The sequence below is a fragment of the Aquarana catesbeiana genome, linkage group LG08 (assembly GCF_042186555.1).
Source record: "Aquarana catesbeiana isolate 2022-GZ linkage group LG08, ASM4218655v1, whole genome shotgun sequence".
NCBI classification, from domain to species: Eukaryota; Metazoa; Chordata; class Amphibia; order Anura; family Ranidae; genus Aquarana; species Aquarana catesbeiana.
The window spans coordinates 60041226-60064327 of record NC_133331.1 but is presented as its reverse complement, the minus strand read 5'-3'; the positions used below and the strand labels follow the sequence as shown (position 1 = coordinate 60064327).

The 23102-nt window shown below is 45.0% G+C and overlaps 1 protein-coding gene across 2 annotated transcripts in view; it reads left to right on the top strand.

The window, feature by feature from the left end:
* The window catches only part of PDCD4 (programmed cell death 4), a 91810-nt gene that overhangs the window by 4174 nt on the left and 64534 nt on the right, over positions 1-23102 (top strand). For both annotated transcript variants that reach the window (XM_073595895.1, XM_073595896.1), the window contains exon 2: positions 21187-21265. In XM_073595895.1, coding sequence (XP_073451996.1) covers positions 21223-21265 — 43 coding nt within the window. In that variant the 5' untranslated portion in view covers positions 21187-21222. The remainder of the gene's footprint in view (positions 1-21186; positions 21266-23102) is intronic.

Here is a 23102-nt window from a genome sequence, read left to right as displayed (position 1 = left end):
GCTTCCGAGCCCGGCTCTGTGTCCATATGAAACAAAGAGCCATGGTTCGGCCCTGCCCCCCCACTCTCTCCTCATTGGCTCAATAGCTGTGATTGACAGCAGTGGGAGCCAATTGCTCCCGCTGCTGTGTCTCAGCCAATTAAGGGAGAGACCCAGAACATCCAAGGCTCCCGTGCACATCGCTGGATGGGGCTCAGGTAAGTATTGGGGGGGGGAGCAGCACACATAGAATGCATGTAGGTAAAAAACCTTTAGATTATACAAGGTCTTTAAGGCTTCATTCACACTTGTAGGACTCCAAAGTTGTGCCAACTTTGGAGTGCAACTTTGGATTGGTGCAACTTGTATACGACTTTGGTCTTGACCAGTGATAATGGACAATTGTTGCATTGTATAACATTTCGGTACGACTTTCATGCAACTTCTGAGGGTTAACATTGAAGTCTATGGCCCTCAAGTTGCATGAAAGTCAGACCAAAGTAGTGCAGGAAACGCTTTGAAGTTGCTGCAACTTTAACCACTTACTACCCAAGCCAATTCTGACATTTCTCTCCTACAATATCTATCTATCTATCTATCTTAGAGACCCTGGAGAATAAAATGGCGGTCGTTGCAACTTTTTATCTCTTAGGGTGTTTGCGCAGCAATTTTTCAAAGGCTTTTTTTTTTTTTTTTTTTTTGAATAAACGTTTTATGCATTAAAAAACAAAAAAAAAAAAACAAAAACAGTGAAGTTAGCACAATTTTTTTTTTTTTTTTGTATAACCTGAAAGATGATGTTACGCCGAGTAAACTGATACCTAACATGTCACCCTTCAAAATTGCACACGCTCGTGGAATGGCGCCAAACTTCGGTACTTAAAAATCCCCATAGGCGACACTTTAAATTTACAGGTTACATGTTTTGCGTTAGAGGAGGTCCAGTGCTAGAATTATTGCTCTCGCTCTAATGTTTGTGGCGATACCTCACATGTGTGGTTTGAATGCCGTTTGCATATGTGGGCGCGACTTACATATGCGTTCACTTCTGCGAGTGAGCATGCGGGACAGGGGCGCTTTTAAATTAAATTTTTTTTTATCACTTTTTTTCCTATTACAAAGAGTGTAAACATCCCTTGGAATAGGAATAGTGCTTCACAGATTCTCTTTACAGTGAGATTTGGGGTCTATAAGTCCCCAGATCTCACCTCTAGGCTGGGAAGCCTGAAATTTAAAAAAATGATCCTGGCTTCCCAGCTGTGAGGCAGTGTCATTTTTACAGATGCAGAGGCTGGGCGTGATGTCATAACATCGCGCCAGGCCTCCGAACGGTCATAGAGACTCTGGGGAACATCTGGCCCGTCGGAAATTTCTATGGTCAGCATCCGGGGCCGGATTGTGCTTACATGTCATCTCTTCCATCATAAATCTAAAATACGTGGCAGTTATTCCTCATTTAAAGTGTATCTAAACGGAAGAGCAAAATTGTAATTTATTGCAGCTTACTGGTCCTTGATGTGGTGGCTGCATTTGTTTTCCTTTTTTCAGCCTGTTTGTCCTTTTATTTTCACTTGTAATCCTGCACACATGCACTCTGCACTGTTTTTATTAGGGAACACCGTTGTTGTCCTGCCACAGAAAGTGTTAGGACTACAACCTAACCCCCCCCCCTCCATTCCCACCATCTCTATAACATAGAACAGAGGTGTTCTGTAGGCCACATCGAGAGCTGGTAACAGTGTAAGAAATAGCAGAGAGCACAGGACACTATGGGCTCACTAGATTTCTGGCAGGATCCACAGGTATTTGTTTGCAAACGACGAATCTAAAAAAATACTTAAGAGATCAAAAGGAAGCCAGTCGGAGAAGTTGATTGTTGGGGTTTAAGAAAACCTGTCAGGGTGGATGCTGCATCTGTGCCCCGGTGTCTCTACACTGAGAACGGAGCCATCAAACACCGCCGATGGCTCAGTTCTCTCAGCTCCCCGAGAAGAGAGCTGATGCCTGTCAGTCAGCAGCTCTCCTCTCTGCTTCTCCACGCTCATTGGAGAGCTGAGCTGTGGAGGGGGGGGGGGGGGGCGCGTCTCAGGCTGTCAGCGGCTCGCTGGGAGGCTGAGACGGGTATCAGTCCAGGCACCTGGCGGATCCAGACTTTGATGTTAGAATGACGTGGTGCCTGGACTGATTCCTGTGATGTCAGCAGAGAGCGGACCTCAGCTTGCTCTCTGCTGAAAACGGGTAACAGGAGTGCTAAATGAAGAAGCCCAGCCAAACGAGCTTAGGATGGACTTCTTCAACTACACTGCCAAAATTATAACTGGTGCCAGCAGTTTCCTGTTAAGGCCAGCGGGTAGAGGTTTGCATCTAATATATTTTTGCCCTGCTGCCTAAATGCACATCCAGAATTTCTGCATTATAAGACAAGAGCCTAAGGCTGCCTTAATACTGGCGTGAGGATCCATGGTCACACCCCCAATCACATGTACACTTTGACAGCTTGCAGATAGTTTGTTTTGGTTGATTCATATGTTTTACATTGACACGTGTGATTCCCTGAGAAAAAGTGTGGCTCTTAGAAGTGAGGTCTGCTGACCATTTCTGACTGTTGTCCATCATTGAGCTTGTTGGGTGATCATCCTTATCTAAACTCAAACACCAAAATGTAATATATAACCAATTCTTATAAGTGGTGGCTGCATAACTTTTTTTTTTTTTTTTTTTTCTTTGCCACCTTCTTATCCGGCCAGTAACACACTTTCTGTCTTAGGTTAGGGTGGCTACAATCACTCATCCGCTGTATCTATGGAGGGGCTAAGTGGTCACCCTTGGACAGCAGAATTTTCATCCTGTGGAGAGGGTAGTGTTAGATGAACTAGTCATAGATGACTAACAAACTAAAGCATAACTCCAGCTAACACTTTTCAGGCAGTTACATGAATAGTTTTTCTTTCCCTTTAAAGATAAATGTTTTACATACTGTAAATTAACAAAAAAAAACAAAAAAAAACCTGACTATTGTAAGCACCCTGTTAGTGTTAAACAATTTGTTTCAACCCTCTAACTGCTACTTTTGCTGGACAACTTAATTTGTTAAGGAAAGTTTACAAGTAATAGACATACGGTAATTGTAAAGGCAGAAGGTTTTTTTTATCTTTCTATGCGTTAAGATAAAAAAAACCTTCTGTGTGCAGCAGCCCCCCTAGAACTTATCTGCGCCCTATATTTATCCTGCCATGTCCATGAGTCCCTCGGCCGTCTAGGACTCTCCCTCCTAAGTGGCTGAGACACAGAAACTGCGCCATTGGCTCCTGCTGCTGTCAATCAAAGTCAGTTAACCATTCAGGAGAGAGAGTTCAGGGCCAAACCGCAGCTCCGTGTCTGAATGGACACCCGGAGCTGCAGCTCGGCTCCGATGCCCCCATAGCAAGCCGCTTGCTGTGGGGGCACTCAACAGGAGGGAGGGGCCAGGAGCAGCAAAGAGGGACCTGAGAAGAGGAGAATGCAGGCTGTTCTGTGCAAAACCATTACACCGAGCAGGCAAGTATGACATGTTTGTTATTTATTTTTTTTAAAACGAGACTTTACAATCACTTAAGCTGACCATAGATGGTTTGTATCTTGGCTAGGTATGCAGGGAACAGCCGAGATTCGAAGCATCTGTTGGTAGGCTGATTGTAGCCAAGTCGGTGCATTGATTGACTTGGGTACAACCAGCATGTTGGCTTTTTCATGCAATTATTGCCGGCAGCTATAGCCACTAGCAATAATCGCTGTGTATTCTCCCAGCAGGGGCGGCTCCCCGCAAGCCCAACAACCCCCCGCCCCCCCACTGCCCGACAGAAGAACACAAAAGCTCTGTGGGAGGGATTCCCCTATCAGCACAGAAAGAATAGAAATCAAGTTATGGCACAATCTATGGCCGGCTTTACTGGCAGGTTTGACTTATGAAAATTAACAAGCAAAAATAAATTGCAGCCACTACATCCAAGGACTTGTAAGCTGCAGTATATTACATTTCTGTTTTGGGGTTTAGATATGAAGATATAAGATATGAAAGCAATCGATTCTATTAAAGCCCAACTCCAGGATCTTAGTAACCCCTCTTCCACTTCCATCTAACCATTCGTGTTTTTTTTGTTTTGCCAATTTTACTAACCTGAAGCCACAGGTCATGTGATGATCCTTTTTCTCTTTTGCTCTTTACTTCCCGGGGTCCTTCTTTGGGTGTTCAGATCTTTTTGTCTGCACAATGTGGACAACTCTTATTGGTGGAGACAACACTTGCAGGTGCTGGGACCTCTCTCATAGGCTCCAAATGCAGGAGAACTCATGGGGGCAGTGAGGAGACCGGTACCCAATAAGATAATGAGCAGGGACAATGTTCTGGTCCCTAGGATAGGCAGCTTGGCTCAAAGCAGAAACTGAGTTTGGTCCATTACACTGCAGAATGGCTGAGGAAGGGGGGGGTGTTTGGAACATGAAGGGTAAGTTAGTTGAGGCACAATGTAGTATTTTTACATTTCATTTTTGCCTGGAGTTGGACTTTAAAGTGGAAATTCACCCTACAGGGGAAAATCCTCCTCCCCCCTCTCCTCCTTCTTCTATTTTTGGCACGTTTTTTTTTGAGTGTGGGAGCAGGTACCTGGTTTTGACACTTCGGTCCACCAGACGTTCTCCTTCTACAGTATTTGTAGCTGCTGACTTTTTTTTCAAACAGGGCAAAGAACCACTTTAAGTAGGGATTTGGGCATCTGCAACAAAAACAATTGGTGAGGGCGTTCAAAGAAACATACTCTCTCCACTTGAAGTCACTTTGTTTAAAAAAAACAGACTTCTTATTCCTCATTTATCAATGTTCAGAGAGTTTAATTCATGGCATTTCTGTAGGATCACCTCCTGGAAAATTGCCATGCACTGTGAGGCCTGGTTTGTTGTAATAGCTGCTGCAAATAAATAAAACAATGTCCTCCAGCCTGAAATATGTGTTGGTCTGTGGAAAGAAGGTGTGTGATTGCATGTGTTTGTGTGTTTAAAGGAATGTGTCACTGTTCTGTCATTGTCACTTCAATCAGTACAGCTGAGAACTCTCAAGGTTTATTTCTCAAAACATACGGGTGGACTTTGCAGGCTCTTGGTTTTGAGTTTATTATTAAAAGTGTATGTCGAGGCGAAAACCATAGGGGTTTTTTTTTTTTTTTTTTTTTGCTAGAACTCCGGGCTTGGCTATATTATACATAAGGGAATGCATTAAAGTGGTTGTAAAGACATTCTATGCAGTAAGGTGCATGCAGCCCCCCCCCCCCCCCCCCCTTCAGCTGCACCTAAATACATACCTGAGACCGATCTCAATTGAGCGATGTGCATGAGAGGCAAGCATTTATCGTCTCTCTCGCTTCTTATTGGCTAAGATACAGCAGCTCCCGCTTTTGTCAGAGCCAATGATGAGGGAGCATGGCCAAGCCCTGCTCTGTGTATCTTATGGACACACAGAACAGGGCTCAGGAGCGAGCAAGCATGAGTGCTCCCATAGCAAGCCTTCTATGGGGGGTACTTGGCAGGGTTACCTAATTACATAGTAGGTGAGGTTGAAAAAAGACACAAGTCCATCAAGTCCAGCCTATGTGTGTGATTATATGTCAGTATTACATCACATATCCCTGTATGTTGTGGTCTTTCAGGTGCTTATCTAATAGTTTTTTTGGAAACCATCAATGCTCCCCGCTGAGACCACCGCCTGTGGAAGGGAATTCCACATCCATGTCGCTTTTACAGTAAAGAACCCTCTATGTAGTTTTAAGGTTAAACCTCTTTTCTTCTAATTTTAATGAGTGGCCACGAGTCTTGTTAAACTCCCTTCCGCGAAAAAGTTTTATCCCTATTGTAGGGTCACCAGTACGGTATTTATACATTGAAATCATATCCCCTCTCAAGCGTCTCTTCTCCAGAGAGAATAGGTTCAGTGCTCACAACCTTTCCTCATAACTAATATCCTCCAGACCCTTTTATTAGTTTTGTTGCCCTTCAGTACATCCTTCCCGAGGACTGGTGCCCAGAACTGGACAGCATACTCCAGGTGCGGCTGGACCAGAGTCTTGTAGAGCGGGAGAATTATCGTTTTATCTCTGGAGTTGATCCCCCTTTTAATGCATGCCAATATTCTGTTTGGTTTGTTAGCAGCAGCTTGGCATTGCATGCCATTGCTGAGCCTATCATCCACTAGGACCCCCAGGTCCTTTTCCATCCTAGATTCCCCCAGAGGTTCTCCCCCCAGTGTATAGATTGCATTCATATTTTTGCCACCCAAATGCATTATTTTACATTTTTCTACATTGAACCTCATTTTCCATGTAGTTGCTCACCTCATTAATTTGTTCAGATCTTCTTGCAAGGTTTCCAAATCCTGCAGAGAAGTTATTGCCCTGCTTAGCTTAGTATCATCCACAAATGCAGAGATTGAACTGTTTACCCCATCCTCCAGGTGGTTTATGAACAAAATAAATAGTATTGGTCCCAGCACAGAACCCTGGGGGGACCCCACTACCCACCTCTGACTAGGGTGGGGGGGGGATACAGGACAGTTGACGGGGGAACCAAAAACAAGAGGAGGATCGGGGCTGCTCTGTGCAAAACCACTGCACAGAGCATGTAAGTATAACATGTTTGTTTTTTAAAGAAAAAATACAACCTTTTAGAATCGCTTTTAAGGTAAAAAATGTTTTGGCTTTAGAACCACTTTAAAGTGGTTGTAAACCCTCCTTCCTGACTTTTACCTAATAGGTAAGGCTTACCTATAGGTAGTGGCAATATCTCCTAAACGTGTGCCATTTAGGAGATGTTTCCCTTGTGCGCCAATGTCATCGGCGCATGCGCTGTGAAGAAACTGACCTCTGTTCCGTGACTGACAGGTCCCACGTGCATGCGTGGGAGTGACGTCACGCGGCTCTGGACAGTCACAGAGCTGGAGTTGGCGGCCCCGAAAGGAAGGGTGAAGATGGACACGGCCTGCACAGGGGACAGCACAGGATTTGTTTGTAGGGAAGTGTCACATAATGGGCTAGAATGTGATGCATACTAGCCAATTATGCTTTTAATTTGCAGGGAGCAAAGGAGGAAGTAAAACCCATAAGTGTTTACTTCCTCTTTAATGCTGGTTCCAGTAGAAAGGTGCATCGCAGTTTGTTGTATATGGGGCTGCGTATCCGATCTGTGCAGGCAACCAGGTATGTCCAGGTGACCACCAGCAATAAATGAAAATGTGAAGGGATGCCGCACAGAAAGTTTAATATATGGCTTATGTAACAGCAAAAAGTTAGGGTTGCAATGTTTCAAGCCTGATAAAGGGCTAGTTCACACCAGAACGTGGTGCAGAAAATCCACGTTTCCTGCGCATTTCTTGCACCAAGTTCATGAACTGCACTTTCGATCTGCAGAGGGTATCGGTACAATGCTAATGACACCCCAAACGCAGGTCGTAAATGCAGTGCGCTTGCTTCCACCGGATCACATTTTACCAAAAGTACCATGCGATCTGGTTGCTCTGCGTTTTGTATGCACTACTTTTACTGCAGTCTGGTGCGAAGGGCTGAAATCACACTGCGCCCGGATCAGGTCTGTAAATGCAACATAAAGAGCATTATCCCAACGCAACGCGATAAAACGCACATATTTTTGTGAACATATATTGAAAACCAAGGTTATTTTTTCTCATCCATACAATCTGCTGCATTTTAAGGTGCGGCAAAATGCATGGTAACATATCCAGTGAACAAGCTCTAACAGATGCTTGAGAGAGAGGTACGGGAAGCTTGTAAGATGAATACAAGCTTTCAGACACAGCCAGGATCATAATGAGTTTCCTGGTATAATTAGTGTGTGGAAAACAACAATTAATAATTCTGTTACCCTGATAACCAGTAAAGCTAAGACCTATGGTAAAGAATGTTGGGGTTGGCTTACATGTGCAGAGCGCCAGGCAGGAGGTAAGCTGTTCATAGCCAGATAAGTCTGATGCTCATCACTGATGGCGTCTAGCATTCTCCTTCCGTCTTACGCTCTTAAATGTCATATTTTTCCCAGGTACTTTTTTATATTTCTGCTTTCCTTGGTGGTCATGAGCTGGTGTCTCCAAAGGAAACCCCCCCCCTTCTTTCCCTGTACATCATCAATTGCTTTCATTTTCTATACTGCACTGGGAAAGTGAAAACGTTTGTATGCTTAAAGTGGAATTCTGGTAACATAATAGAAGGGTTGCTATGCTTACCAAAAATGCTGCTCCTTCGTTATCGGTCACATGTATAAAGGTCAAGGCACTTGATCCCATGATCCCTACTAAAGGACTCGCCTTCATCAAAGATCATACATTTTTAGGCATAGACATGTGGTCAGCGCTAAAGAGAAACTACAGCAGCATTTTCCCAGAAAAAGCTACTGTTTTTCAGCTCCTCTGGTATAATTTATCCACCCCAGCAAGAGTGGTAATATAGTTTAAAGTGTTCCTAAACTCGCAATAGTAAAATCAGCCTGTATATGCAGTAAAGCATGCTTGTTATACTCACTGTGGAACCTAAGCTGTTATTCCTCTGCTTTGTGTAAAAAGGCTGTTTGATCCTGTCTTCTCTGATCCTCCCCGTCTTCAGCTGTCCCCAATCAATCTCCTAGTACAAAGCCTTTGGAGTCACCTTGCGCATGCTCAGTTTGGTGTGTATTGCTAGAGTCTTTTTCTCGAATCGTCTTCCAGGGCAGCATCCGAGAGATAGGCTCCTCCTCCCTAAAACAGGAAACACATTAGTCCACCATTATAAATTTCACACTCTTACCTGTGTGCCTCAGTTGTTTGTGTTTCCTCCGGACCCACAGGAGCTGCAAGAACGTTTGTTATTTTATTTTCACCTGTCTCTGTGCTTGTTGCAGGAGACCCCCTGCCAGCATCCCATACAGCCCAAGGGGCTTTGGGAGGGCGAGCAGGCGCAGCACTGGGCAACATTGCTCAAAGCCTGAGATTTCGCCCCTACTGAGGGGTCTGCAATCATCCCCCCAGGCTGCAGGAGGACTCTGTCATCCCCACCCCATGCCGCTGTTAGGCCTGTGTATGCTTCCGCAAGCACCCCCCTCTGGCTTTCCGCAGAATCTGGAGCCCGCCAGGGGGGATGGATACATGCATAGATGGGCGCCCCCCCCCCCCGCCGCCGACCGCTGCCGAAAACCTCAGCAGCAGAGGGTCTAGCAGGGAGGGTTTTGCACCTTCTAAATTAGGTCCCTGGTGGCTGCGGCTGTCCCCCCAAACGAATCCACCGCTCTCCGGGCGGCGCAGCAGCGTCCTCACCGCCACAGGCCGCTACAGGAAGTCGGGGGTGTACCAAGATGGCGCCGAGGAAGTTCCGCTTCCGGGTTGGCGGCCATTTTCCCGTAGTCTATCTACTACGGAGATAGAGCAGGGACACCTAGGGGCGGGAAGTTCAAAAAAAAAAAAAATAAAAAAAAAAAAAAAGAAAACAGAATACAAATAGCAAATTTGTTCAATGCTACCCTTCACTACCAGCACAGTTACTCTACAATACAGCGGCATGTGCAGGTGTGTCCACCAACCTGCACGGGGTCAGCCGGGGGCGGGGCCGGAGCTTATGCAGGAAGCAGATAAAAAGGCCTCTAAGCAGAGGATCCTGGTGGCTGATCATGTCTGACGCTTCCCCACCCTGCCCTGCAGATCCTGCAAATCAGGACAGCTCCAAGGTAAGCCAGAATATTCTTGAATTATCTCTGTCTTAACCTCTTTACTGCCTATCTACAGGCAGTTCCTTTGACCACCTAAACTCACGGGGTTTTTTTGTTCTCTATGCTCGCTTGCAGGCAAAGACCCCTGAGGAAAGGAAGGCTAAAGGCAAAACATGTGCCTCATGCAGCCACAGGCTTTCCCCAGATTGGAAAAAGCCCCTGTGTCAGAAATGCTTAGACAAAATGGTGGCAAAAGAATCACAGGGATTTTTGAAAGACCTGCTCAATTCTTTTAACCACTTCAGCCCCGGAAGGATTTACCCCCTTCCTGACCAGAGCACTTTTTACAATTCGGCACTGCGTCGCTTTAACTGCTAATTGCGCGGTCATGCAATGCTCTACCCAAATGAAATTTGCGTCCTTTTCTTCCCACAAATAGAGCTTTCTTTTGATGGTATTTGATCACCTCTGCCGTTTTTATTTTTTGCGCTATAAACGGAAAAAGACTGAAAATTTTGAAAAAAAATGATATTTTCTACTTTTTGTTATAAAAAAAATCCAATAAACTAAATTTTAGTCATACATTTAGGCCAAAATGTATTCGGCCACATGTCTTTGGTAAAAAAAATGTCAATAAGCGTATATTTATTGGTTTGCGCAAAAGTTATAGCGTCTACAAACTAGGGTACATTTTCTGGAATTTACACAGCTTTTAGTTTATGACTGCCTATGTCATTTCTTGAGGTGCTAAAATGGCAGGGCAGTACAAACCCCCCCCAAATGACCCCATTTTGGAAAGTAGACACCCCAAGGAAATTGCTGAGAGGCATGTTGAACCCATTGAATATTTATTTTTTTTGTCCCAAGTGATTGAATAATGACAAAAAAAAAAAAAAAAAAAAAAATTTACAAAAAGTTGTCACTAAATGATATATTGCTCACATAGGCCATGGGCATATGTGGAATTGCACCCCAAAATACATTCAGCTGCTCATCCTGAGTACGGGGATACCACATGTGTGGCACTTTTTGGGAGCCTAGCCGCGTACGGGGCCCCGAAAACCCAGCACCACCTTCAGGATTTCTAAGGGCATACATTTTTGATTTCACTCCTCACTACCTATCACAGTTTTGAAGGCCATAAAATGCCAAGATGGCACAACCCCCCCCCAAATGACCCCATTTTGGAAAGTAGACACCCCAAGCTATTTGCTGAGAGGCATGGTGAGTATTTTGCAGCTCTCATTTGTTTTTGAAAATGAAGAAAGACCAGAAAAAAATTTTTTTTTTTTTCTTTTTTCAATTTTCAAAACCTTGTGACAAAAAGTGAGGTCTGCAAAATACTCACTATACCTCTCAGCAAATAGCTTGGGGTGTCTACTTTCCAAAATGGGGTCATTTGGGGGGGTTTTGTGCCACCTGGGCTTTCCATGGCCTCCGAAACTGTGATAGGCAGTGAAGAGTGAAATCAAAAATTTACGGCCTTAGAAAGCCTGAAGGCGGTGCTTGGTTTTCGGGGTCCCGTACGCGGCTAGGCTCCCAAAAAGTCTCACACATGTGGTATCCCCGTACTCAGGAGAAGCAACAGAATTTATTTTGGGGTGTAATTTCACAAATCCCCATGGCGTGTTTGAGCAATATAACATTTAGTGACAACTTTGTGCAAAAAAAAAAAAAAAAAAAAAAAAATTTGTCTCTTTCCCGCAACTTGTGTCACAATATAAAATATTCCATGGACTCGACATGCCTCTCAGCAAATAGCTTGGGGTGTCTACTTTCCAAAATGGGGTCATTTGGGGGGGTTTGAACTGTCCTGGCATTTTATGCACAACATTTAGAAGCTTACGTCACACATCACCCACTCTTCTAACCACTTGAAGACAAAGCCCTTTCTGACACTTTTTGATTACATGAAAAAATTATTTTTTTTTGCAAGAAAATTACTTTGAACCCCCAAACATTATATATTATTTTAAAGCAAATGCCCTACAGATTAAAATGGTGGGTGTTTCATTTTTTTTTTTCACACAGTAATTGCGCAGCGATTTTTCAAACGCATTTTTTGTGGAAAAAACACACTTTTTTAAATTTTAATGCACTAAAACACACTATATTGTCCAAATGTTTGATGAAATAAAAAAGATGATCTTAGGCCGAGTACATGGATACCAAACATGACATGCTTTACAATTGCGCACAAACGTGCAGTGGCAACAAAATTAATACATTTTTAAAAGCCTTTAAAAGCCTTTACAGGTTACCACTTTAGATTTACAGAGGAGGTCTACTGCTAAAATTACTGCCCTCGATCTGACCTTCGCGGTGATACCTCACATGCATGGTGCAATTGCTGTTTACATTTGACGCCAGACCGACGCTTGGGGGGACAGGGGTGCTTTTTTTTTTTTTTTTTTTTTTTTCTTTATTATTTTTTTACTTTTTTATCTTATTTTTAAACTGTTCCTTTCATATTTTTTTTTAAATCATTTTTATTGTTATCTCAGGGAATGTAAATATCCCCTATGATAGCAATAGGTAGTGACAGGTACTCTTTTTTGAAAAAATTGGGGTCTATTAGACCCTAGATTTCTCCTCTGCCCTCAAAGCATCTGACCACACCAAGATCGGTGTGATAAAATGCTTTCCCAATTTCTCAATGGCGCTGTTTACATCCGGCGAAATCTAAGTCCTAAAATGCTCGTAGCTTCCGGTTTCTTAGGCCATAGAGATGTTTGGAGCCACTCTGGTCTCTGATCAGCTCTATGGTCAGCTGGCTGAATCACCGGCTGCATTCTCAGGTTCCCTGTTGAGACAGGAGAGCCAGAGAAAAACACGGAAGACGGTGGGGGGGCATTCCCTCCCACTGCTTGTAAAAGCAGTCTAGAGGCTAATTAGCCACGAGGATTGCTTTTACATGAAAGCCGACCGCTGGCTGAAAAGAATGATACCAAGATGATACCTAAACCTGCAGGCATCATTCTGGTATAACCACTCAAAGTCGTGAATGGCGTACCTGAAGACAAAAAAATGGTTAACAATAAAGCACAGTAAACGGTAAAGTATAAAAAATTGCATACCTGAAAAGCAAACATGATAAAACATAATAACAATAAAACATTGCAGAATAGAATACAGTAAAAAAGAGCAGAACACCAGAGAGAGAATAGAGAGAGAGAGAACAATAAAACGACAACTATTTTTTTTTATTTTTGTTTGTGTTTTTTTTTTTTTTTTTTACACTTTTTTTTTGTAACTGTAACTTTTATAACTGTAACCGGTTCCAGGTTCGGGTCTCTCAAAATGCGATGGCATCTTGGGAGACCCTGTGAAAGTGTGTCCTAGTCTGTGCAATGCTGTACCCTACGCTAATACTCAACTAGTGAATGGTAGCGTTCAAAACATTCACCAATGCAAAGACCAGGATTATCAGGACAGGAGGGACAATAATAGCGGGTGTCACGTCTATATACGCGCTTGCTGCAGACACATCTTTTTTGGGGGGGTTCATTGGGTAGGGGTACTCGGGAGGACATATAAATGCCTCTCATGCAGCCGACTGCATTTGGTTGGGGATGTGAATGGGGGAAATACGGGCGCTGCAGAAGTGGTGGGTTCCCAATTAGGATTGGCGAATGCAGCAGGAAGGGCATTATGGGCACGACGGGCCTGTGTTTGTCTTTTTGGTGGCAGCGGGACACTACTTGTGCTTGCCACCTCACCAGCTTGAACTGCACTTATGGGACTCGCCACGTCACCAAGTGTTACTGCAGTGCTGGTATGACTACGACTGGGGTGTACTAGGCCGCTGGCGCTTGCCAGTTCACCAAAACGCTACAAAAAAAAGTGACAGTGATCGATCGATACTGCACTTGGGTGGGCTGGGCTGGGCCGGGCGGAGGGGCAAAACGCAGGTGCTAGCAGGTATCTGGGCTGATCCCACTAACACTGCGTTTTTGGGAACCCTAAACTGCTGGGGATGCTAGTATAGATCTGATCGGATCAGATATTGATCCGATCAGATACTATACCACTAAGGGAGGTGTACGGTGTGTGCGTGGGTGTTAGTGGTACTGGCGCTAATCTGACGCTGCTTGGGGCTGGTGCTTGCCAGTTCACCAAAATGCTACCAAAAAAACTGTTAGCGATCGCAGGGATCAGGCCTGACTCTGCGAACGCTGCAGTTATGCGTTTAGTGTTTTGTAAGTGACAGTGATCGATCGATACTGCACTTGGGTGGGCTGGGCGGAGGGGCAAAACGCAGGTGCTAGCAGGTATCTGGGCTGATCCCGCTAACACTGCGTTTTTGGGAACCCTAAACTGCTGGGGACGCTAGTATAGATCTGATCGGATCAGATATTGATGTGTTCAGATACTATACCACTAAGGGAGGTGTACGGTGCGTGTACGGTGCGTGCGTAGGTGTTCGCGGTACTGGCGCTAATCTGACGCTGCCTGGGGCGACGCATATCACCGCCGGGCGATCAGGGGGCTAAACCTTTATTCAGTAATAAACGGCGGGTGCCCTGACACTAAAAAAAATAAACAAACTAACCAGCGTCACCCGTAACAGTTATACGGTGATCAGTGGTGAAAGGGTTAACTAGGGGGCAATCAAGGGGTTAAAACATTTATTAGGTAGTATATGGGGGTCCCTGTCGCTATAAAACGCTGACAGCGAACCTAAATATTTACGTTCCTAACTAGCGTCACCAGCGACACTAATACAGCGATCAGAAAAATGATCGCTTAGCGACACTGGTGACAGGGGGTGATCAAGGGGTTAAAACTTTATTAGGGGGGGTTAGGGGGGTACCCTAGACCTACAGGGGGCTAATACTAACTGTCCTACCACTGCTAACTGTCACAAACTGACACCATGCAGTAATCAGGAAAAAAACAAAACAAAAAAACCTGCTTGCTGTCAGTTTGTGACAGGGGGGGGGGTGATTGGGGGGGGATCGGGGGGCGATCGGGGGGGGATCGGGGGTGTTTAGTGTGCCTGGCATGTTCTACTGTGTTGTGTGTGTGTTGGTGCACTTACATGTCTTCTCTCCTCGGTGCTGGAACGGAAACTGGCCAGCCGAGGAGAGATGACATCACATCCTCTGCCTCTGTGTACTATACAGAGGCAGGGGATGTTTCTCATTGGCTGGGAGCGATCGCGAGGGGGGGGCCACGATCGGATGGTCTCCCCCTCGTCTCTCAACTCTCCCAGCCAAACGCCGACCGCCGATGGCACCGGGGGGGGGTCCGATCGGACCCCCCGCCCGCGGGAAGGCAATCACGTACCAGGTACGTGATTTTGCCTGCCCGTGCCGCTCTGCTCACGTATATATGCGTGAGGCGGTCGGCAAGTGGTTAAGAAAGAAATTCAGAGCACCATGGCACCACTACGCTCTGCTATAGAGAAATTAGAAACGCCAGCAAGTGTCGCTCAGGCCAGTATCCCATCTACCAGCGGAACACACATTCCAAGGGAGAACAAGGTACAGGCAGAACAAGAGGTGGATTCAGATGAATCTGAACAATCTGAATCAGAAGACGGTATCTGTTCAGACTCAGAGGAGGAAGATGACACGACAGACTGCAACCTGTTTCCTTCTGAGGACACAGACAGTCTTCTCAAAGCCATCACTGACACTCTAGGCATTAAAGAACAGAAAACCGCAGAACTCACTATGCATGACAGAATGTACAAAGGGCTCCAGCCCAAGAAGCCAAGAACGTTCCCGGTACACCAAACACTTAAAGACATAGTCAAAAAGGAATGGGAAGACCCAGAGAAAAAGCTTTTCATCCCCGCCACAATCAAACGCAGATACCCGTTTGCGGAAGCAGACACCAAAACCTGGGCTAAATGCCCCAAGGTGGATGCCTCTCTGGCAAAAATCACGAACAAATCGGACTTGGCTTTTGATGACGCAGGTACCCTCAGCGACCCCATGGACAAGAAAATAGAAGCTCTCCTGAAAAGGGCATGGGAAGCAGGGGCGGCAAACCTAAATCCGGCTATTGCTTCCACCTGCACAGCCCGAACCTTGCTAATCTGGCTAACCCAGCTGCAAGATCTATTGGAGAACGACACACCCAGGGAGGAACTAATTAAAACCATCCCCACACTAACTAGAGCGGCAGCTTTCTTGGCAGATGCTTCAGCAGAAACTGTCAGAATATCCTCTAGGACCACGGCACTACTAAACTCGGCCCGCAGAGCCCTGTGGTTAAAATCCTGGGGGGGGGATGCACCTTCCAAGAACCGTTTATGTGGCATACCATTCACTGGAGACCTACTGTTTGGTCCCGAACTAGAAACAGTCCTGGATAGGACTGCAGCAAAAAATAAGGGGTTCCCTCAAACCAAGAAGAGACAAGGGAAGGCGCCCTTTCGGCATTTCAAGAAATTCAATAAGCCAGGGGCAAAAAAGCACTGGGGTCAACAAAACAAGAAAGGCAAAGGTGAATTCATCCTCAAGCCTAATACCCAAAAGAACAAAAAACAATGACTGCCTTCAGGTGGGGGGCAGATTGGCGACTTTCTCCCACCAATGGGAGGAGATAACAGAAAACAAATTCATACTGCGCACCATAGCGGACGGTTACGCAATAGAATTCTCCAACCGCCCCCCAACCAAATACTTAGCGACCATGCTACCCAAGGACAGCAATCAAGCAAAGGTGTTTCTAGAATCCCTACAGAAACTATTAGATCAGAAGGTGATTTGTCACGTTCCCCAAGAGGAGGAACAGAAGGGCTTCTACTCACACATCTTCGCAAAAAGAAAACCATCAGGCAAACTAAGGCTGATACTAAACCTCAAACCACTCAACCGAGGAATAAGATACAAGAGATTCAGAATGGAATCTATCTATTCAATCAGGAACATCCTACCGCAGGAGACATTCATGGCAACACTAGACTTACAGGATGCCTACCTACATGTCCCCATAAGGAAGGATCACCAAAAGTTTCTAAGGTTCGCAATCCAGGGGCCAGCAGCTACGCTGCACCTACAGTACACAGCTCTCCCCTTCGGAATCTCCTCAGTTCCAAGAATATTCTCAAAAATAATGGCGGAAGCGCTAAAAGGTCTAAGACAGGAGGGTATTGGAATAATACCATACTTAGACGACCTCCTGTTCTTTGCGGACTCAGCAGCAATCCTAGAAAACAACCTGCGCAAGAGTATGATCTATCTGCAAAACCTGGGATGGTTAATAAACGCAGAGAAATCGCAAATGATCCCAAGCCAGAGAGTAGTGTACCTGGGATACGTGCTGGACTCCAGACTGTCAAAAATTTTCCTAACAAAGGAAAAAGACGTAAAAATGACACAAGCAATTACGTCCCTGCTAAGGAACCATTCCACAACGATCAGGCACGGAATGTCCGTACTAGGACTGATGACGTCTTCCATTCCAGCCATCACCTGGGCACAAATTCACATGCGACCCTTACAGAACTACATTCTGTCCCAATGGGATGGCAGGCAAGCATCCCTAGAAAAATCCATTCCCGTCCCCGCCACAGTCAAACAAACACTCTACTGGTGGCTCAACCCACTTCGGGTCATCGAGGGGCGCAGATGGGCTCAAGTCAATCCAGTCAGCATCACCACCGATGCAAGCGCCCTAGGATGGGGAGCCCACATGGAAGGGCGGTTCTCGCAAGGGAAATGGACACCCAAATGGGCACGAGCCTCCTCAAACTTGAGAGAGCTGAAAGCTGTGGGGGAAGCGCTAAAAACCTTCAAGCCAGCATTACAGGGGAAGGATGTAAAGATACAATCAGACAACGCAACGACAGTCGCATACCTAAACAGACAAGGGGGCACAAAATCCCAAAAACTGATGAGACTGACACAATCTATCCTACTGTGGACAGAAGTGAACATAAGATCGATATCCGGTATTCATCTAAAAGGAACAGACAATACAGTGGCAGATTTCCTGAGCCGGAAAACGATAAAACACACGGAATGGTCGCTAAACCAAACAACCTTCACTCAAATCACCCAGAAGTGGGGAATACCCGAAGTAGACCTATTTGCTCCCAGGGCGAACGCAAAATCTCCGATATTTTTCTCCCTGGACCCTACAGATGGCAACAGCGGGGTGGATGCTTTCAACCAAAACTGGAAATGGCATCTGTGCTATGCATTCCCTCCAACTGCCATAATCCCAAAAGTAATCCAAAAAATCAAGGCAGAGAAAACAACAGTGATACTAATAGCACCACACTGGCCCCAGAGAGCATGGTTCAGTCATTTAAAAAATCTCAGCATACAACCTCAGCTGACACTGACGGACCGCCCGGATCTACTGTCACAAGGCCCAGTCAACCATCCGAACCACAAAATCTTGAAGCTCTCGGCTTGGTTACTGAGAGGGTAAAACTCCAGAACAAAGGCCTGTCAGACAGAGTAATCAACACCATCTTAAACAGCAGAAAGCCGGTAACGAGAGCCATCTATGAGAAAATAAGGAAAAAATTTGTTTCTTGGTACGAAGACAGACCAATCTCCAACGGTGGGATAATTCCAATAGTTTTGGACTTCCTACAAGATGGTGCAGACAAAAACATATCACCAAGTACCCTGAAAGTACAAGTTGCAGCACTTTCCTCGGTCATGGATACTAGACTAGCGGAAGACCCGCTGATAAGACGATTCCTCATAGCTCTTAAAAGATCCAAACCAGCCAAATTGTACAAAACTCCCACCTGGGACATGGGCACAGTACTTAAGGGCTTTCTTTCCCCTCCGTTTGAACCTATCGAGGACAGCTCAGACAAAAACCTCACGTTAAAAACTGCGCTCCTTCTGGCCTTAGTATCCGCCAGAAGAGTGAGTGAGATCCAAGCTCTATCTTCAATAGAACCATACTGTCTAATACATCTGGACAAGATAATTCTCTCTCCAGATCCGGCCTTTCTACCCAAGGTCTCTTCTACATTTCACAGAACCCAAAACATCGTCATACCCTCACTTCCAACAACCATGGATAGTAGGAAAAGAAACATTTACAGCAAACTTGATGTAAGGAACACGCTCATAGCGTATCTCGAAAGAACAAAAGAATGGCGTAGAACGACCTCCCTCTTCATCCTCTATGCAGGAATCAACAGAGGGAAACAAGCTTCAAAAAGCACCATCAGCAGATGGATAAGGATGGCCATACAGATTACCTATAAGGCACAGAATCTCACTCCACCTAGTGAAATCAGAGCGCACTCAACTAGAGCCTGGGCAACCTCGGCCGCAGAGAAAGCAGGGGCAACTCCGGAGCAGATCTGCAGGGCAGCGACATGGTCGAGCTTCAGTTCTTTCGCTAAGCACTACCGCATAGACCAGCTGTCTGACCAAGACCAAGCATTTGGTCGTAAAGTGCTCCAGTCTCTAACCCCACCCTAGTAAGTATTGCTTGATATATCCTCTCGGATGCTGCCCTGGAAGACGATTCGAGAAAACAGAGTTAGGTACCTGGTAACTCTTTTTCTAAGAAGTCTTCCAGGGCAGCACTAGTTCCCACCCTTGAAACAACAAAAACCAGGTACAGAGGGGGAGCTTGCAGCTTACAGGGAATTCCTTCGGTGCTTTAACATAACTGAGGCACACAGGTAAGAGTGTGAAATTTATAATGGTGGACTAATGTGTTTCCTGTTTTAGGGAGGAGGAGCCTATCTCTCGGATGCTGCCCTGGAAGACTTCTTAGAAAAAGAGTTACCAGGTACCTAACTCTGTTTTTTTTTTTTTTTTTTTTTTTTTTTTTTTCCTTGGGAGGGTGTATGTGATCAGCACAGGGCCAATCAGCACTGTCCAGACAGAGGGCAGCCTCATAGGACAATCGGAGTAGAATGAAAACTCCTACAAGCTTTAACCAGACACTGATAGAAGTCACAACACTGCTATATACTGATGAGTAAAGGTATTTACTAAAATGAATGCATTTATTTGTACTGTAGGAGACCAGATGTAGTGAATGCAGGGTCCTGGGTTTAGTAACACTTTACCTTAAACTCCACATTCACTGGGAAAAAAGATTGCAAATATATAAATATATTCTATATAATATAGTATATAAAAATATATATAATTGTGATACAAGCCATAGCAGACTATAACATTATCTGCAGAGCTGTAAAATTCAATATGGCAAACTGGTGGTCTTTTGATCCACAAGTGGACGGAAAGCCCCCTAGAGTTGTCATTCACTGCTAGGAAATCAGATTTTTTTTTTTTCCCAGAAATCTGCTCTAAAATATAATCTAATCAGATTTTGGGCATCCTTTTTAAAAAAAAAAAAAAAAAAAAAAATGTTTAAAATTTGTTTTTTTATTTAGTGGCTTCATGGCTTCCAAGCGTAGTCATCCCAGAAGTCTTCTGGAGGGGAGGAGAGGTTTTGTCAGCTAAGCACACTCTCCTGCCCACATGACAGATAAGCGCAGACAGATTCCAGGACATACATGCTACATAATTAATATGTCCTTACTCAAGATGGCCACTGCCTGAAATGCTATGGGGGGTTCAAATTGATTTCTCAGCAAAATAAAGTATGGAGACATGGATTTGAATTTTAACGAGTTTTTCTGACACCAAAAGGAAAAAAAAAGTGACGGGGTGAGATCTTCAGCACGCAGCCTGTGATTGACAGCTTCAGCTCTGTTGCTGTGTGAAGGGCGGTGTGCCCCTCCCCTCCAGTCAGCTCTCAGAGCTCTTCTCACTGAGGTCTGCAGGGTGTCATCTCTCCGCTCCCTGATTTCTGACAGCTCAGACAAGCTGTATAAATCCTGCACTTTGGCTGTAGAGAAGAGAAACCTGCAGATAAACAGGTACAACGTATGTAGGAGGATTTGTTTCATCTCTGTGTATTACCTGAGGCCAGTCACTTCACTGGGTATATATGAGGGTTTACAACCACTTTAATGCAGGAATACTGCAACAGTATGAATGGCAGTGCATTGCACCTCAGTTGTGAATGGGCCCTTCAATTCAAGTATCACTATAGTGGGAATAGTTGTTTTGGTCCCATCGGCTGTTTATTCAGGCTGCTCATTATTGATAACTCAGTGCGTGGCTAAAATTCTCCAAGCTATTTTGCAGTCGTTACTCTTCTTTTGTTGGGAGATGCAGCTGAACGCAGTCTAGTAATTGTTTCCGATCTTCGCACAATGCTCCTCATTGCTGTGTGAGGACTGTGTCCTAAATCCCTGCTGACAGTATGGGCTGTATATCTTCCACAAGTCTGGGATCCTAATCCCACAGCACGGCCAGGGGACCTTTTCTGGCACAACGATAAGAGACGTGCTTTACAAGCTGTTGACTGAGCTCAGTCTGGTCAGCGCTGAGGTGGCCGTGTATGTTTTCCTCCTCATTTGTTTGTTAAGGACTTGAGGCTGTGTGCTGCTTGCAAAAGAAACGTGATAATATATTGTCATTTAGTTTTTTCCGTTTACTTTTTTGTTTGTTTTTGATCTCTAATTCTGTATGTATTTTACAGGTTACTGTGTCAGTTTAGAAATACCAATAAGTCACCATGGAAGTAGAAAACCCAAGGGAAATAAATGCTAATCTAATAGGTAAGCGATTTGCCAATAGAAATGATGTTTATTTTATGTCTACAAAAACACCCTAATATTTGTTTTCCTATGTTTGTTTTCATCAGTGCCTGTCAGAATTAACAGGTTGAAAGCGTATTGGTATTTTGTTTTTGTTTTTCTGAGCTTTTGTGTCCTTTTTTGATGTGCACTGTGGGGCATTGCTGTTTTGAAGTTCTTTCAGCTCACACAAGTTATGTCAGATATTGATTGCTTTGTTGCACATAATTATCACGTTTGGGTGCTCAATATTAGGCTCCCCATACACATTACAATCTTAACAAGTATGTAGTGTTAGAGCCTATTCAATTGGATATACAGGAAATTGTGTGGATTAGATAATTTAGGTAGGTCCCCATGTTACAAAGTTTTGGTAAAGCTTGACATAGGTTGAAAAAAGATACAAGTCCATCTAGTTCAGGGGTAGGCAACCTTTTGATCACAGTGTCCTGAAAAATGTTTTCAAAGAAATTGAGAGTGCCGATGTTCTAACAAAAAAATGTCAACTTCACACTCAATCATGAAAATTATTATTTTTTTTTTAAGTAAATGCTGTAAACTACTTGAGTGGTAGTGAGAAATTAACATCCTACACCTTCACACGTAAGATCACTGCCCCCCCCCGCCCATCTGCCCCACCTCTGTAGCACCCCCTGCACATCTGCCCCATCAATGTACCCCTTTTCTCATCTGCCCCACCACCGTATCCCCATACTCTTCTGTCTCACTACTAAATCACCTTCTCATCTGTCCTAACACTGAACCCATCTGCTCATCTGCCTCACCACTGTAACCCGATTTCTCATCTGCCCCACCAGTACACCTCCTTTCATGTCTGCCCCACTGCTCTACCCCCCCCCCCCTTCTGTCCCACCACTGAACCCCCTTCTCATCTGCCCCAAAACTGAACCCCCGCTCTTCTGTCCCAATTCCCTTCTCATCTGTTCCACCCCTGCACATCTGCCCCAAAACTGAACCAACCCCCCCCCCCCCCCCCCGCTCTTCTGTCCCAACTCCCTTCTCATCTCTTCCACCCCTGCACATCTGCCCCACCGCTGTACCCTCCTGCTCTCCTGTCCCACCTCTGAACCCCTCCTGCTCGTTTTCCCCACCGCTGTACCCTCTTCTCATCTATGATATTCAGAGTGGTGAAAGGAAGCCGAGATGAGACACATCTACCTGTCCTGACACACTCATCCTGCTGATCCACCTCTCGCATCCGCGTGCTTTTATGTGATGTCACATACAAACATCTGGAATGGATGTGCAATGAGCTCAGGTCAGGGGCATTTTCTGAAAGCAGTGGGCCTGTGTGCAGGATCATAAGTTGGGCCCCCCGCAGCTGAGAAAATGTTGGGTGTGATTTTCTTTGCACTGAATACTGGCTGTGGCTTAAAGGGACACAGAGTGCCGGGGTTCAATAGTAAGTGACACAAAGGTTCAGGAATAATTTCAACAAAGTGCTCAAAAGCTCAACAGTAATTCCACAAACTGTATTCTGATTGGTTTTCTCAATCACAGTGAAATCTCTTCTTTCTGAGATTGAAAGTGGCAACCAAGTGAGTCATCTTCCTCCAGATGGTGGACGGGGCTAGCAGGACTGTGATTGGCTTTAACAGTGGGGTTCCACTTTTTAACTTAATCTTACCCCCTTCAGTTATTTGCTTAGATGTTCAAATGCCGCACAAATTTTTTTTTTTTTTATCGCTGTAATTACCTTTATATTATACTTTATTGTGGCACTTCCTGTCTCTCCTCCCATGGGAGTAGGCGTGTTTATTGCCTTTCCCCGGCGCCGCACTGTCTCCTGGGAGCTTAG